Consider the following 18,941-nt stretch of genomic DNA (forward strand, 5'->3'; position numbering starts at 1 on the left):
CTATAGAATGATAGGTTTCTTTTTTGTGAGTGTAAAACACTTAAATGCACCATTTCGAATACTGATATCTCTTTAATGAATTTATTACAGACTTCTTTACTTTTAATCATTGTGAATGTGGAGTTCCTGATGAACGCTAAACGACAACACGTTGAGCCAATGAACTCATTTTACGTCTCTCTGCAGTCATAGGTCTCTTTACTTATAAAGTGTGTGTGTGTTTTAGGGCAAAGTCACATGTGACTATACGCCGTGTCTACCGCGGGGAATCGAGCCCCATATTTGTGCATTGTAAGTTTGTAAACTTACCGCTCACCCACCGGGAGAATACTTATAAAGTAAATAATTGGTGTATTCTACTCAAACAACGAAGAAACAAAGACTATTTAATTCCTCGTTCACGGCATAGTCGCTAAGTGTAAGATAAATAAATCATGCTGCTTCATTAATTACACATTCACAATAGCTCGAACGGACAACAGAGATACCTCTTGTGCATCCGTCCGTCCACAGTATAATTTGAAACTTTAATCGATTTGGGTCGACGATTATTGTTATATTATTATTATTTCAATAAATGTACTAAACGTTTATTGTTATTCCTCGGAGACAATATGTGGTGTTGTTCTGTGCTTTATAATTGTTAAAAAAAAAACATTGAATATTGTTAGGAATCACTGTAGTTTAATATGTACTGTTTCAGAAAATAGGCTTGCAATCTGCTGTGTCTCCAAACGATAATAATGTTTGGAAGGTTATATTTGCTGCTGCTCATAAAACTCAGATAAAATAAGGAAGTGGTGCATGCAGTTGGAAATATAACTTCTCGTACTGATTCACATATAATGTCAACATGTAAAGGTCAGTGACACTACATGCCGTTTGGAATATAACATTTGGTATTCTCCATTAAATACTGATAATACAGACTGGCGAAACGACGTCTACTTTGAAAGACGGCTGTAATTGCTGATCTACAATTATTGGTACGTTGGCTAAATGAGATTTGAAATCTAACATATGATACCCCCTTATTAAACACTGATAATATATGTCAACTGAAACCCGATGTCTAGAAATCTCCAGCTGCAGCTCTTGTGTAAAGAAGGACAGTATATACTATTTTATCTTGTTCGTTATGCATTAACTTTGCATGTTAATCTACACAAGGCTTAAGTAAATGAGGTTTGAAAATAGTTTTTTCTCAGAAGTCTCTTTTCTTCTTCTCGTTACCTTGAATTCAATATTTACTATATAATGTTCTGTTTAATATTTTTATAAGTAACGAAAGTAACATATCTTTAGTGGTCAATAAGAGAGGATAATGGTCAGTAAGTAACACATATTTAGTGGTCAGTAAGAGAGGATAGTGGCCAGTAAGTAACACATCTCTAGTGGTCAGTAAGAGAAGATAGTGGCTAGTAAGTAACACATCTCTAGTGGTCAGTAAGAGAAGATAGTGGCTAGTAACACATCTCTAGTGGTCAGTAAGAGAGGATAGTGATCAGTAAGTAACACATCTTTAGTGGTCAGTAAGAGAGGATAGTAATCAAGTTTAGGTGACAAAAACTACACCTTTTTTCTATTCAACGTGGGAAGTTGCTTGTAAATAGAAATATTTATTAATATTATAAGACATATTTCGTATCTACTATTGTTGTTTTCAATGGCTATACCTATACGTAAAAAATCATTCTGAATATTTGAATCATGTATACCGATAGTGTTTCAGTAACATTGTGCATGTGCACTTTTAAAAACCAACTTTCTAGAAAAAAATACTTTATTTCAGTTTTGAATTTCAAGCGTAATAGCTGACAAAATATTGAAATAGAACTGCGTATGATATAAAATGTAACTACTGATTTCGACTAACAATAATTGATAATATAATAAAATAGAATTGTGTGTGATGCTAAAAGTAACTATTGATTTCGACCAGTAATAACTAACAATATATTGAAGTCATATTCCATGTGGTTTGAACTGGTAATATAGTGAGGTGGCGTTCCGTTGGTTTTAAAGCTGAATATTGATTTGGAACAAAATAAATTGACAATATATTGGTGTAGCATCATATGTGCGTGGTTTAAATTATAACTGTTGAGTTGACCCAGCAATAACTGTGGGAAAACCGCGCCCTACCTAAGCATTTGGGGGGGGGGGGATGTAAGACGTCTGTTTAAAGGGCTATGTTTATGGGAAATTACTAATATACACAAAGTACAGGGTCTAAATTTCCATGTTTTTTTTCTTACTCCTCATAACTCTCTGGCTCTGATACAGTTAGTACAGTTGATGTATGAACTACGAAACGTTCATGTATTTTGTAGAAATTGGGGTTCAACTTTGCCCCCCCCCCCCGAGATTTTACTGAAATGGCGCCACTGACTTGAATCGACCACAAGATAATGACGTTACTGTCTGTGTGATTTGAAAGATATTTGACAATAATGATTGGTAATAATTAAGGTATAGCATAGTTTGTGTTTGAAAACTAAATGGTGATGGTCCGAAACAATAATCATTTTGGTATACCGGACAGTTCTGCGTGTAGCACAATCTTTTTTTTATTTCACCGACATCTACAAATAACACAAGGAAATAGATCTAGTAGTTGTATTTCAAATGGCTTCTGAAGCCTTTAAAGTAACAGTGTAAGTTAATACAAGTACCAGCATCTCGTATAATTTAACCCCACCCAACATAAAACTGTGGCTTGTATTGATTTTGTCTGTTAACCCTTGCCGTAAATATGACGTCTTGTTTTCGTGTCAACGCAAGCGCGTAAGGCACTGCGTTGCTCGTAAGTTTTTGAGTCTGTTCTTGCTTCGACAGACGGAAAGCAAAAAGCATCTAGCTGGTAACAATGGGTAGTCGTGACAGAATTATAGTCCTGACGCTTGAACTTTCTAATCTGCCACAAGACAGTGAAATATAACGTAGAAAATAACCTTCCTCGTGCGTATATCGCCCTGGGTGTGTCACTTTTAGGGTAAGAAAAGTTTGAACGCTTTTTTTTTGTTGTTGTTGTTGGTTGTTTTTCCGTCAAGCCAACTGGATAAACAGATATTTTACTTATCCGTGAGAATGTCTCCAGTTTTCATGTTCTAGTTCTAGTAGTTTTTCCATCTTTAACTAACTCTTAAGAGTTTTAATTCCTAATTAGTTCTACGGGTATGAGACACTTCTAAATAATAAAATTGTATCAATTTGTTATTTATAGGCTATGGTCATATTGTTGGTTCATTTTTAAAGATTACAGTAGATATAAGGTTATGAAAGAAGCAATAGGTGTATAATAAAACGTAATAATCACAGTTTACTGTTCATAAAGGTCATACTCCGCTATAAATTATGCGTATATTAAAATACACGTAAAGCATCGTGCTCAGGGTGGATTAGTTACGTATTTAGTTAAATATGTATATATTGAATTTTAAACAAACTTACATGAATACAGTGAGCTAACCGCATGCTGATGTAGTGGCGTGTTGCTGCAGATGCGACTCGTGGCGCCACGGGCGGCATGTTTAACAACTATATATATTTGGTTCTCGTTGTATCCCTGACCATTCGATAATGCAGTGCTGTTACAGTAACAACTCTTTTAAAAGAATGATACTCGTTTAGAGATTATTAAGCGATGCGCAGAAAAACTGGCGTAGCAGAACATTGCTAGCTATAGCTCTCATAATGGTGCACTGCTTTAGACTGAGCTTGGTGTGGTTTCGGAACTATAGTTAGAAATTGCTTTGTTATGTGAGTTTCTATGCTTCCATAGAGAATATTGAAGTCTCCCTTCTTGGCTATGGGGCGTTATGCTGGATTGGGTTGGGTTTCATTAGAGTTAATTCACAAATTACCGTAACGTATTTTTTATCTTTTTTTTTCTTCTGACATCCCACCTCTTGAAACACTTTCCATCACAGATCGTTACATCTTTAATTTATTACGCAGCTCTGACTAATGAACTCATCTCTAGCTCGGACCCTTTGCGTATAAAAGTGTTTTAAATTCAAATCGACGTATATTAAATTGTAGTAAAAGTTTTTCTGCAGACCTCAAATGCTTTTACTGTAATGTAACAATGTTCTTGACACTCCCTACCTCCTGTAACACATTATTACAAAGACTTAGACAACCTTCTTATATTATGTAACACTGTTCTTCACACCCCCTACTCCTCTGTAACAGATCATAATACAGGCATAGACATCCTCTCACCTCCCATAGCGTTACATAATTTTTAAATAACCCCCATAGCCACGAATGGAAGCTTCAGTATCCTCGATAGAAAAAGAAAAATTCGCACAGCAGAGCATTGCTAGCTGTAGCTCCGAAATCACACCCAGCTATATGTACCAACGCCCCATAGTCAAAAAAGAAGGCTTCAAGTGGTCTCCATGGAAGTGGGAAAAGTCGCAAAGAAAAATATTGCTAGCTATAGCTCCGAAATCACACCCAAATATGGAGCAACGCCCCATAATGAAGAAGGCCTCAGTGGCCTCCATGGAAGCGGAAAAAGTCACAAAGCAAAGTATTGCAAGCTACAGCTCCAAACCACACCAAACCCATTCTGGAGCAACGCTCTCAACCCATAAGTGAAAAGTATAAGGATGCGGGAAAAAAAAAACACTGCTCCAAAAACCCATTACAATGAAACTTAGTATATCTCCAGCTACTGTTACAAGATAATAAACAAAAGTTTGAAATTAACTAAGGCACACTTCGAAATCAACAGCTGTTGTCATGAAAGTATAGATGATTGAAGAATCGCGGGTTTTCCATTTGACGGATGCCTCCTTCTGAACTTCACAAATGCAACTCCAAAGGAACCGAAAGTGGCAGAAATTATAGGGCTTAATTTTATAAAACTCCTTGTGTTGTTGTTACTGAACGACGCTACGTCCCATCAATATACGATCTACTATTGCCATTGTTAGGTTAGTTTTTAAGCCAAGCGATGGCGCTTCGGTTGGTCCTTGCTAACTTGTGCGTTGTGTGTGCGCTCAAACTTTGCATACATGGCTATGAATTTAATTAGACCTAAAAAAAGCATAAACTGAACTCCATGTATAATACTTATAGACAAGTACATAACGTAATTCGTACCCTTACTTAGATACATTTTCTGTGATTGGCAATATCTGCCGCTTAACGCTTATAATTTTATATCATGCCGTTGTTTATTTTTCGGCGTGTCTAATGCCACTTGTATTAACAGAGGTGATAACATTACATTTACACAAGTATTACACTTGTAGAATAATTTGCCATTTCTATCAATAAAGATAAGAAATCGTATTTAAATTAAAAAATAATAGTTTGTTTGAATTTCGCGCAAAGCTACACGAGGGCTATCTGCGCTAGCCGTCCCTAATTTAGCAGTGTACGACTAGAGGGAAGGCAGCTAATCATCACCACCAACTCTTGGGCTACTCTTTTATCCACGAATATTGGAATTGACCGTCACATTATAACGTCCCCGCGGCTGAAAGGGCGAGCATATTTGGTGTGACGGGGACCCGCAGATTACGAGTCGAGCGCCCTAACCACCTGGCCATGCCGGGCCCAAAAAATAATAGTACAAATTACTTTGTGTTATATAAGCAGATTTAAGTTATTCCAAAAATAGTTCCCTGTAGGGTTTACACTCTAATAGAAAAGGCCTTTTTTCACTCTTGTGACATTTTATCACAATTTGCTCCCTGAACTCCAGCGTACTGTTGTGTTTTTTCTTTGCTTAAATGTAGTCTTGGAGATCCACGCCTACGTTCAGCGGAGAATTTATAGCAAAATACGTCAAAATGTGTGGTCTAAAGACGATCTAATCCTTGTGGTGTCAAACAATAAATAGTACATAATAGTAGTGGCCATCAATATGAACACTATTAACCTTAGAGAAAGTTCCAGTCCCCCAGTGGCACAGCGGTATGCCTCCGGACTTACAACGCTAGAAACCGGGTTTAGATACCCGTGGTGGGTAGAGCACAGATAGCCCATTGTGTAGCTTTGTGCCTAACTTAAAAAAAAACTTAGAGAAAGTTCCTATCGTGTGTGGATTAAGAAATAAAATTAGGTTTCGAACCATCATTTGTTTCACCTGTTTGTTTTTTTTCAAATTAAAGACATAAGTGCTGTAATTTGGGTCATCTAAGCACATGGTATTTTTTTACTTATTGGATCGTGATCACTAGAGAGTCATTCCACCAAATTAGACGTCTCTGTACTGTATTATTTTCACATGGTTTTGAAGTTGACTGCAGGTGACGGTGACTTGTTGGTTTCAGTAATTAACACAAAGCTACACAAGAGACTATCTGCACTAGGCGTCCCTAATTTTGAACTCATAAATTAGAGGGAAGGCAGCTAGTCAAAAGACTCGCCGCCAGTTATTAGGATACTTCAATCGAATGAAGAGATTTAACCGTCTCTCTTATGACGCACCCACGACTCCAAAGTGAAAATCATAAACCTTCAGATTCACAGTCTGGCACGCCAACCACAAGGCCACGCCCGGCCCGGTAGACATGACTATCTCTTTTAATAGTTGAGACCACGCCCTCCAGTTCTCTTAATAACACACAAAATGATCTAATAATTATTTTCCAGGCTCCAGTTTCTCAAATATACGGTGTTTATGAAACTTGGAAACTAATTTACTGTTACGTGTTTTTAGTCATTTATAATATTTCTGAATCGTTCAGATAGAAACGTGAAATGCAGCACTGTTTCTAATGAAAACCTTAAGTGATGACAATTGAAGTTTAAAATAAAAAATGCAAATACATTCCCTGATTTTTTTCTTTTTTACATAACTCCTCTTGCTTTTGCATCGCATTTTCTGTCTGTCATTGGCTGGTGGTTAGGGCGTTGTAAGTGACGGTCAATCCCATTATTCGTTGGTAAAACAGTAGCCAAAGAATTGGCGATGGGTGGTGTTGGCTAGCTGCCTATCACTGCTAAATTATAGACGGCTAGCGCAGATAGCCCTTAGTGACTTTAAGCGAAATTCACACCAAACCATTTTCATCGGAACTAAAATAAATTTTATTCTTAAATCTGTTAAGCTTAACCGGAGCCTCTCGAGCTGTGATCCACATTCTATGTTTCTCTGAGCTGTCTCTGCCCAATAATCAATGTCTTGGCCATCTTCCAATTTTGTCTTGACGCTTTTTAAGGAGCAGTTTCGCTTTCATTCTGTTTATTTCGTAACTCGTCTATAAGCACTATTAAATTCAAACAGTTTATCAGGCTAAAGCTATACAAAATGACCTACATAGGGTGCTTATCTATTTGATGATTTACGTTCGTTAAACCATCGTATTGAAACGCTTGTTTGTTTGTTTGAAGTTAAGCACAAAGCAACACAATGGGCTATTTGTGCTCTGCCCACCACGGGTATCGAAACCCGGTTTCTAGCGTTGTAAGTCCGGAGACAAGCCGTTGAACCACTGGGGGCAAAAATGCTTGTTTAACTAGAAACAAAAAGAAACTCGGCTGAAAAAGGTAATAATTATAAAAAGTTTTGCCGGGTGTGGCCTAGTAGTTAACGTGCCGGAGTGTGAATCCAAGTTTATGCAGTTAACATTCTATTGGCTCAAAATCGCATTTCGTCCTTTTGGGCCATTTGATGCGTTATAAGAGTGACGGTTGAATCCCTCAACTCGATTAGATATTAACTCAAGAGGTGGTAGTGGATGCTGTTGACTGCCTGTCTCTCAGTTCAAAATTAAAGGCAACTAGTGTAGCTTGTGTAGCTTTTCACGAATATAAAAACAAATATGATTTAAAACTTTTGTTGAAAGAGATTTAGCAAACTGTTAAATGTAAACTTGGTAATAATATCAGCTGAATGATACGGTGTAACAGTACTTTTCTCGATCAAATGCTATAAATCGCATATTGTTAGAAAGGCCTTTGTTCGAGGGGTCCGGATTGTAAATACTGGCTTTTCAATTCACAATCACCTTACCTGTTTTCTGCTTAGTCAAATTTTTCAATGCAATGAGTACGGTACACGATAACACAATATCGTTGTCATCACGTGACGACTGGCTTCGATTTCAACTTTAGGTTTTTGTATTTGCAAAGTATATCGTACAAACAACTCTTAACCAGCGTGTAATTTCTTTTAAAAAATAACGTTACAGCAAATACAATTTCTATGGAATTTCTCGACTTAATAAGGTCTAAAATACGAATGCGTAATTCGTTCAAGACCATATGCTTATCACTTTGTGAACACGCATTCAGACGTTTTTGCATATTCAGCTATGTTTGTCTTCATTACAACTTCACTTTTACTTTACTTTGTAATAATTTAGCTTCGGTTCGTTTAATAGACTGCTATAAACAACTGTTAGCTATTCTTCTCTTTACTACTGGTTTTATTCTTCGTTTTTATTAGTTTATTTGCTTCAAGTTCTAAAACCGTGTCATACCCTGAACGCTCATAACTGTTTCATACTCTGTACACTATTATAAATACCATTACTATATTTAATTGTTCACTTTACGTGTAGTTTTATATTAAGTAAAGTTACGTACGTGTAGTTTTATTAAACGAAGATATGTCTACGTGAGTTTGTTTGTCTGACAACGTTTGTTTGTTTGTTTTTTTTTGTTTTTTTAAATAGACCAGGATTTATCGATCTAACACATAATGCCTGCACGAAAGGGTAACTTATATAGAGTGCGTGAAAATGATAGAATAAAGAAAATTCAAGGGAAGGACATGAAAACTACCGTAAATATTTTGCGCGTCGCGGTTAGTTTGCAGATATTATACTTGGATGCGTTATCAGTATCTATAGTTCATTTATCGATAATTACTGTGCACAAAAAAAAATGTTTGTATTTATTTGTAAGAAAGTCACAGCTGAGTTTATCAGATCTCTCAAAAAATAAGCTGTTTTGTGGAGGTAGCTTCAGCCTACGCTAGTTTATTTTGCAATTAAATACCTTAGTTAACCCAGAACGAGTAGGGTTCGTGGTGTCCTCATTGTTGCTAGGGCACGGCCGTGTTCTAGAATTTTCATTTTACCGCCCCCATCCAAAAATCGAAGTAGACAAAAGGTTTATGAATACGATGGTAATAAGAACTTCTCAATAAAGCTTGTAAGTGGCTAAGTATGTCACACATGTAGTGTATAACAAACAAACAAGTTTTATGTTTGTTTTGAAAAAATTCCACTCAGTGGGATCTCTGTGGTGTGTCCACCACGGGAATTGAGCTCTGAATTTTAGAGTTAAGCCCACTAGCTTATCGCTGAGCCACCGAAGGTTTGTTTGTTTCAGAACAAAGCCACATTGAGCTATCTGCTGTGTCCACCGAGGGAAATCAAACCCCGTTGTAAGCCCGTAGACTTACTGCTGTCCCACCGGCGGACACCAACAGGGGACAGAAGGTGTGCAATATTTTCAACAACATATTTGAAAATTTTAAAGCCTTGGCACGAAATGTGTTATCAGATAAAAAAAATAATCTTAAATTATTTAGTTTACTCATCTGACAATACATAAGGTGTTTTTTGTGTTGTTATTTTTTGTAACTATCAAAGGTACTGTAATGTTTTATATCTATTAATAGCAAAGGTATTTGGCAATGCCGGATTTACAAAGTAATACTATGTATATAAATGGGACGTGGACCGCCATCTTCCACTATTTCGAGCGCAGCACACATAAACTTCATCAAGAACTATACAAACGATTACTTGCACATAGTCGTCCCTACTTTCGAACTGATAGACTAAAGAGAAAGGAGCTGATTAACATCATCTAGCGCCAACGCTTGGACTGTTCTCGTCGGATTGAATAATGGGTATCACCGGTCCCAAAGTGCGGAACGCGTTTTTGTGGTAGCGGCTGCGTACCCTGAATCTTCGGATTCACATAGTCTGGACCTTTGAGTTCGAAAATAAAATAGCTAGGTTACCAAGAGAAATTACAAGACTTATAATGGGAAATATAAGGCTTTAATAATCACTACACAGTAATGTCAGAAAACTTCCCAGCTGTGCTGCGTATCGAAGATCCAGAGTTCGCGTCGCAGAACACGTTTTGCGTTATAAGAGTTGGAGTCAATCTCATTTTTCGGTTCAAAGCAAAAGAAAGTCCTGTGTGCCTTCCCTTTAGACAGTATTTTAGAATTAGGGGTTACTATATATGAACCTTAGGGGGTCTCTGATCTGCCCATTTAACCCATGTGTGCATAAGCTAAAGTCCTCCTGGTGACTGTCTGCCTTCCCTTTAGACTGTATTTTAGAATTAGGGGTCTTTGATCTACCCATTTAACCCGTGTGTGCATAAGCTAAAGTCCTCCTGGTGACTGTCTGCCTTCCCTTTAGACTGTATTTTAGAATTAGGGGTCTCTGATCTACCCATTTAACCCGTGTGTGCATAAGCTAAAGTCCTCCTGGTGACTGTCTGCCTTCCCTCTAGACAGTATTTTAGAATTAGGGGTTACTATATATGAACCTTAGGGGTTTCTGATTTACCCATTTAACCCGTGTGTGTGCTTCCCATTGTTGCATATCCCGTTCCAAGCTATGAAAAGCTTACAGTTTCCTTTCGTAATGTCTACTTTTATCGATAATTTAATTAATTGATTCTAAACTAGGACTCTTACACTTAAGTCTACGCAAGGGTAATGTAAAATAAGAGAAAATGAAAGAGAGGAACATAAGATAAACGATATTCCTATCACTTACCTGAACTTTATTGGAGTTGAAAATGTTATTCAATTTTTACAACACTTCATGTCGTGTGGAAACATTTCCATCTAACCTGTTGAAGTATTTAACATTTTACATGTTACTCTGCACTTGTTAAGGTTAAATCATTTTACCCATTTTCGATCATTTGGTTTGTTTCGAGCTACTTAGTATATTATTACCCTCAGCGGGTCAGCAGTAAAATCATGGACGTATAACGCTAAATTCCGGTGTTAGACTCCCCCTAGGTGTACAGGGCACTGATAGCCCAGTGTGTGGCTTTGCGCTAAAAACAAACAAACAAATATATTGCTCCCCCCCCCCCCCAGTGCCACAGAGGAATGTCTGCGGATTTACAACTCTAGAAACCGGGTTTTCAATACCCGTGGTGGGCAGAGCACAGATAGCCCTTCGTGTAGCTTTGTGCTTGACTACAAAGGAGAAAACACAGAAACAAAACAAATATATTAGGTTGCATTTAGTTTAATGTTTTAAAACACACGGTAAGTTTTCGAACCTCCAGCACTATAAGCAGGGTTAGGCTTAAAGACAAATTTGTAAGAGTGATCTTCAAATAGTAAACAAACGAACTTTGATAGTGGACAGACCCATTTACCCTGTAGGTTCATTGCTTACGTAATGCCACCTTCTAAGAAACATGTGATTTTGCGCAGCCGCGCTTGTTAGAAATTCTAATTAATAGAAGATCTAGTTTTACCTGTCTGCCCCAAGGTTAAATGGAGGAGACTAAAATATATTTCTTATGTAAATGAACGATGAGTTTCAAATTATTCACGAATAAGTCTTTTAGGCTAAATGTCTCGGGAAGTGCTGACAAATAGTTGGGTTAGCTTTTTACGACCACACATCTTGATAACTCCGAGCCTAACTCAAGGAAAAGCTGATGAAAACAAGAGAGTTCGCTATTCGATTTCACCTAAAACGTCACATAATACAATTACTGTTATGGTAGCTAAAATCAAACAGGTGGATGCGCAAAAACTAATTATACCACAATTTTTGGTTTCACTTCGAAAAGCGGCCACCCCCCTCCGAACGCTTAATACACCAACTTTTCCATTAATATTTTGTATCGAAGAGGCTAATAAAAAAAAAAACTTAATATTTCACACGAACATAATCTCTTAATATGTACACACATCCCGAAAAGTTGGACGTCAATACTGCATTTCGTATGGCTGTTTTGTGTTGTTGTTTGTCAGATTTGTTAATAACGTTTCGATGGTTGATGAGGAGTTAGCAAGCACCGTATTATTTATGGTTGATAAAAGTAAGGTTTTTAATGATAATAGTCTATGCACATTTGTCTTAAATTTAAGAACGACATATTCCTTTGCACCAAGTAAATAATTATCAAATCTTTCAGAAATATTTAGAGTTGAAATGACTTATGATAAAAAGAAATATATATTTTTTTCCTTTCAGACCACGGATGCTGTAAAATAAATGTATTACGTACATTCCTCTGTCATTTTGTTATTTCTGCAACTATACATCATTGTATTTAATTGTTTGTTGTTAAGCGCAAACTTACGCAATGGACTACAGGTGCTCTGCCCACCGCGGGTATCGAAACCCGATTTTGAGCGTTATAAGCCTCCAGACTTGCCGCTGAGTCACCAGGAGTATCATTGTAATTAACTGAAACAAAGTAGAAAGAGGGGGGGGGGGGAGAAGCTAAACTTTTACGTGTACACAATATCATAGAGCTGACATTCTCGTCCAATGGTGGATCAGCACTAAACTTATAACGATAGAATATGGGTTCGATTCCCGAGGCGAACAGAGCAAAGATAGCCCTTTATGTAACTTTTCGCTAAAAATAACATCAATAACAACACTTACACAGTCGAGTGATTATAACTGTTATTTGACAATTGTTAGAAGTGACGTTGTAACGCTCACGTTAGTAAAACAATATCACAGGTCCACGGATATATTCAGCCTTAGAAATGTTATGTAAACTTTTATCTTAACAGTAATATATGATCGGTTATTAGCAATTATGACTATTAAAAATATATGTGGTACAAGTTTGACACTGTAGGCGTAGTCTTCGATGACCCATTTTCCGACCCAAACAAATGCAGGTAAACCCAAATGACCCAACTTATAACGAGTTTATATAGTCGATACCCTTAGTAAAATATGCTGAAATAAACTTGCGCAATGATTTTTATCAGAGCTGAAAAGTAACCGGAACATAAATGTTGGTGTAATTTATTACTCTGTTGCTATCGACATTTTTCGTTGTCCTCATTACACGAACACGTGCAACGAGAAACTTTCAGACAGAGATTGATTGTTTGTTTGTTTGCTTTGAATTTCGCGCAAAGCTACACGAGGGCTATCTGCGCTAGCCGTCCCTAATTTGGCAGTGTAAGACTAGAGGGAAGGCAGCTAGTCATCACCACCCACCGCCAACTCTTGGACTACTCTTTTACCAACGAATAGTGGGATTGACCGTCACATTATAACGCCCCCACGGCTGAAAGGGCAAGCATGTTTGGTGTGACGGGGATTCGAACCCGCGACCCGCAGATTGCGAATCGAGCGCCCCCTAACCACCTGGCCATGCCGGGCTCCAGACAGAGATTGAAGGAAAAGTTTGATAACGTCGTCTTCTGTGTTTACGAACAGCTTTGCAAAAATCACTTCTTAGGCATGTTCCGTCTGAGGAAAATGCTTTTTTGGAACTTTAGTGCGCGGCTACACTTAGAGTTAAGACAAGGTATGCAAAATTATTATAAAATAGACTAAATAAGGCAGAAATTGGCAGGTCGTGGCCTAACTATTAGCCTACTTGGTTGTGGATCGGAAACTCCAAGGCTCGAGTCGCGACACGTTCACTAAGCGCGTTACGCACTTTTAGCTATGGGCGCGTTATAAAAGTGACAGTTAGTTCCGTTATTTGCATAAGAGAAGTCGCGTAAACGACGAATGTTATTGTATGCTTGCCCTCTGTTTGGTCAACAGTTCTAAAAATTATGGTCAACATATATCTGAACCGTAGGGTCCTTGACCTATTCGTTTAATCCATGAGTTGAATAAGGTGCCGTTCAGACTGAAAATACCAGATATCTGATGAAATTAATTTGTGTGTAAACTTCAGATACCTCAAAACTTTAGACCAACATTCAATGGGCTAATTATTTCTGCTATATAATAAGAATTAGCTCTCAATCTGATTCCACAGCTCTGACTCTACTAGTTTACAACAAACGTAACTCCTTCTGAGCTAAGGAGCTGCTACAATAAATTTGTTTTTTATGTTGTCGCCCATTAAAATTTTACCCGTACTTACCCTAAATTTAAAAACTGGTGTTTTGTTTTTCATAAAACTGACACGTGTGTTATATTTAGATCCTCAGGGTTAAAGTTCATAGAAGTGATTCTTGAGAAATAGCTAGAATAAGTTCCGCCATTACTAATTTCACAAACTTAAATGTGGATATGTACTTATACAGATGTGGCTCGTGTGAAATATTGCATGCTGATGCTATAATTTAAAGTTTAGTCTAGCTTTGACAAAACTAACTCTTTCATTATAATGAACGTATTTTATTCCTGTCTTAAGGATTCCTTCCACAGTCGGATTGAAATCAAAATGGCCCAATAAGCAGCTTCATATATTTATCCAAAATAATAGTTTCCCCCCCCCTTTAAGTCTTACCTGAAAAAGCTATTTAGAAAAGCATAACCAGGGTGGGCTTACAAACAACTCTCTATACTCTGCCTTGGATTGAACCTTGGATTGTTACAAGATATGCTTCGTTTGATTTCTTCTAAAAAAACAATAGCAGCTAAGTTCCAGTGTTTGTGTACTTTATCTATAGTTATGACCTCATCTTTTGAACTGTCGACAGGTAATCTGTTTTAAAATAATATATATTACAACAAGTTAAACATATATGCAAATGTTCATTACACATTTAATTAAAATAGTTCTATTCAGAGCTTTAAATAATTGTCTTTTTTTTGGTCAAAATCCACACAGGTTGGTTCAGTTCCTTTAGAACACAACCGACAAGACAAAATATTTCTTCTCTGCTCGTTTATTACAATACAATCTGTAAGGATTTCACTTTAAAAATTGCCACTATACACTCTTTATGGCTAAAATCATGCAGTTCAGGTCTGTCTCTATACATCTCTAATTAACTATATCTTCCATATAACTAACTGTATGCATATTTATAACCTGACTGTGGCCTAGAATGTTCTACACACTACGAGATATTATGATGCAATAATACTCAAACAAAACAACGAGAAAAACTTAGAAGGTTTTGGTAGCATGGATGGACTATCACTATTCTAATCCCCCCACCCCACCCCAAAGCTGAAAGTGTGACGCTTGTTCAGCATCATATCGCATGTCGAACCTTGTATATTGTGATTCGCAGCCTGGTAATGCTAATCACTAGGCCACACCCGGTCACTTCAGGAACAAAAAAAAATAAACATTTTGCATCTTACGAAATCTAAATGAATCATAAAAACTAGTAAACTAAGCTAAAGAGGAAGAAACTGGAAATAGATTACCTTGTATTAATAACACCTTCAAATTAAAATCGATAGCATGATATATAGAATGATAAGATCTGTGTAATAAGATATCATTAATCTACAAAAAGTACCACGTGATTACTTCTAGTCCTGAAAACAGATACTCTTAAGGTTGGTTACTGTTCAACTTCGCATCTCCATGTTGACACCTATTCAAAAAAAAAGTGATTCTTCCAAAACTGTTGAACATAAAATCTTCATTATAACACCTATTCCTAAAGATAGGTGCTCCTAAAACTTGTTGTGGCTGGACTGGACATCTTCACGTTAATTAATATGCAATAGCTTCTACTAAAATTTGTTACTGTTGAACTCTGTATTTTCATGTTAAAACCTACCCATGAAAATAGGTGCCCCTAAAATCTTTTATTGTTGAACTGGTGTCTAGGTGTTGACACTTATCCAAAAGATAGGTTCTTTTAAAACTGGTTACTGTTGAACTCTGTGTTTTCATGTTAAAACCTACTCATGAAAATAGGTGCTCCTAAAATCTATTATTGTTGAACTTGATGTCTAGGTGTTGACACTTCTTTTAAAACTTGTTACTGTTGAACATGACGGCTTCAAGATAACGTTTCTCCATAAACGTAGGTGCTTCTAAAGTTGGTTATTTTTTAAAATGACGTCTTCTTGTTATTAAAAAAATTGCGTTTTTCTAAAACTGGTAACTGTTAGATATGATAACTTTATGTGTAAGGAACTGATAAGTTATCACTTAACCTAAAGACAACATTAACTCCGTAAAACAATTTTAACTCTCCATTCACCTTAGAACTTATTTATAACTGGATAACATTTGAGTTGAATTCAATTCGTTCTACTTGAGGAGCATTTCGTGAGGTGATGAACGACGAAAAGATTCCGAGTTACTGTACCTTCTTATTTAACCTGATAATTGTTAACAAAAAATGTCATGTTAAAACATTTATCTATAAGAGCAACTAGTAGTGGTAAGCATTTAAGGTTCAAGGTTTGCATAAGTCAGGTAGTTTTCTTTGGTATTTACGAAAAAAAAATGCAATTAGTGACAAAAAACTGTCACATTATTTTGTGCGCCAACTTCATTGGCTCAGTAGCCTTAGGCACAATACGTTCTCTTTTTAATGATTAACCGCCAGCTTTGGATGAAGCCCACGTAAAGAAACAGGCGTGGATCATGCCTTGCCTCAGGGAGGCAATAATTCCAGGCCCAGTCACGTGGTTTACTCAACTTTAACCCTTAACCAATAACGCTGTTCCACTTTTTTTTTAAATATATACCACCCAAAAGGACGATAAGCTTCAAATGCCTTAAAATTTCTCGACAGTACGAAAATTCCTTGACCGTAAGTCTGTATTACCAAGACAAATCGCATCAGCCTAGACGAAAATGCTAGTCTGTCTACCCACCCTGGGTGGTGATTACCTATGTCGACAAAGTGTAAAGCTGAGACTCTAGCTAGACGACATTCCCCACCTGTTGGCGGATCGTTTGAGTAAGCAACAGACTAAACGAGGTTCGGCAGGCTCCGAAACATTCGGCTTGAACAGCACTAAAGTGGAAAGTTAACTGCTGCCCTGGAACGGTCAAATCCTTGAAGATATGTAGTTTTATAATAACTCTCACTCTTCACCTGTGTCGTGCTGGTCTTATGTAAGTAATAGGAACTGTAATTTCGTCTACGTTTTGCTGTCTCCGAAATCCCTATCTTACCATTCATCATGATGTTATCAATGTATTTTCGCCAGGTAAGGTTTTACATGGTAACTTATTATCTGTTTACTGTCGTCAGTTAAAGTTTACTTAGGATATTTCTATCTATTTTCTGTCATTAATTAAGGTTTACTTGGGAGCTTGTCATATTTACTATTGTCATTTAAGGTTTACTTGGGAGTCTGTCATATTTATTATTGTCATTTAAAGTTTACTTGGGAGCTTGTCATATTTACTATTGTCATTTAAGGTTTACTTGGGAACTTGTCATATTTACTATTGTCATTTAAGGTTTACTTGGGAACTTGTTATCTATGCATTGCTTACGTGAGTACCTATTGTCCATATGTTGTCATGAAGCAAAGTTTACTTTGTCTTAGTGCAAAGTGTAGACGTTAGGATATTTGCATTCTGTCCACAGCGAAGAACTGAACCCCGGATTTTATTATGATAAGTCTATAAATTTACCCCTGAACCACCGGGGGACATTTCATTTGGATATAAATTATTTATTTACGGTCATAAGATTAAAGTTTATTTCGAACTTATTTTTTCATGATGTTTTATTGATAACGATTTACTTTCTACCAATTAACCCGTGTGTTCTCTCATCAGTTTAGTTTTGTTATGTACTTACTTGCAACTTGATTATATGTGTTTGTTCTCGTCAATTTAACTTTACTATACACTTACACCACCAACTTACTTATTTGCGTGTTCTTGTCGGTTTAGTTTTGTTATGTACTTACTTGCAACTTGATTATGTGTTTGTTTTCGTCAATTTAACTTTACTATACACTTACACCACCAACTTACTTATTTGCGTGTTCTTGTCGGTTTAGTTTTGTTATGTACTTACTTGCAAATTGATTATATGTGTTTGTTTTCGTCAGTTTAACTTTACTATACACTTACACCACCAACTTACTTATTTGCGTGTTCTTGTCGGTTTATTTTTCAGTGTTTAATGTATATAATAAATAGTAAACTCTTTGTGTTAACATGTAAAGCTGCACAGTGGGCTATCTGCTTTGTTCACCGCGGGGAATTGAGCCCCGGATTTTAGTATCGTAAGTCCGAAAACTTACCACTAACCCACCAAGAGGTCCCCCGGTGGAAAAGCGGTAATTCTACGGACTTGCAACGCTTAAATCCGGGGTTCGATTCCCCGTGGTGGACACAACAGATAGCCTAGTGTGACTTTGCTCTAAAACAAACTCACCGATTATACCAAACTTATTTATGTATCTGTTTTTGTCGGTCTAGTTTTCCTAGTGTTTGTTTTTTCAACCTGAACGACATCGTATATACCTTACGTAGACCAATCAAACAGCCAAGTCAGAACCCTCAAGGTTAAAGCATGGCGCTTCTTTGAAACTACTGACCAGAGGGAGGGAAACGATTCACTAGCACCCACCGCCTACACGACTACTTTCAATCAAAAAGCGTGATTGATTGTAGCTTTAGTTTTACTCTAGATTTAACAACAATTTTCTAATTCGCGTGTTTCCGTCGCTTTAATTTTAATACGTGTATGTACTTACCAGGAACTCATTTATCGAACTTCTTATTCGATGACGAGGAACCGACTTAGAGACTAAGTACTTGATGATGACAAAACCTTGTCGAAACGTTTTACATTTGCTGTGATATTAAACTTATATTAAAGTTTTTCTTCATTACCCACTCAAGCCGTCTCCAGCCATTATTAGTTTCACTCATTTCTAAACGAGCAACATTCCCCCCAGTGGCACAGCGGTATGTCTGCGGACTTACGACGCTTAGAATCTGGGTTTCGATACCCGTGGTGGGCAGAGCACAGATAGCCCATTGTGCAGATTTGTGCTTAATTACAAACAAACAATACGAGCAACAATGCCACACTTCTTCATATAATTGCTTGCGGTAAAGTTTGATCGCAACTTACTAACCTTGAC

General features: G+C 37.0%; 2 protein-coding genes across 4 annotated transcripts in view; one reads left to right on the forward strand and one right to left on the reverse strand.

Annotated features, from left to right (window-relative positions):
- Window positions 1-3,551, reverse strand: part of LOC111086182 (toxin-like protein 14) — a 15,571-nt gene extending 12,020 nt beyond the window's left edge. For both annotated transcript variants that reach the window (XR_002610937.1, XM_022388011.1), the window contains exon 1: window positions 3,454-3,551. The gene's annotated coding sequence lies outside the window, so the exon portion shown is untranslated. The remainder of the gene's footprint in view (window positions 1-3,453) is intronic.
- LOC106460908 (tripartite motif-containing protein 2-like) overlaps window positions 2,832-18,941 on the forward strand; it is a 30,412-nt gene continuing 14,302 nt past the window's right edge. Inside the window, exon 1 of one of the 2 annotated variants that reach the window (XM_013920668.2) lies at window positions 2,832-2,995. Coding sequence is in view for 1 of the 2 variants with exons in the window: in XM_022388005.1 (XP_022243713.1) it covers window positions 17,013-17,039 (27 nt within the window). In the remaining variant the exon portion in view is untranslated. Of the gene's footprint in view, window positions 2,996-16,610; window positions 17,040-18,941 lie in introns of those variants that run through there. The other variant, XM_022388005.1, reaches the window with a different exon arrangement.

Source organism: Limulus polyphemus, unplaced genomic scaffold, assembly GCF_000517525.1.
Source record: "Limulus polyphemus unplaced genomic scaffold, Limulus_polyphemus-2.1.2 Scaffold36, whole genome shotgun sequence".
NCBI classification, from domain to species: domain Eukaryota; kingdom Metazoa; phylum Arthropoda; class Merostomata; order Xiphosura; family Limulidae; genus Limulus; species Limulus polyphemus.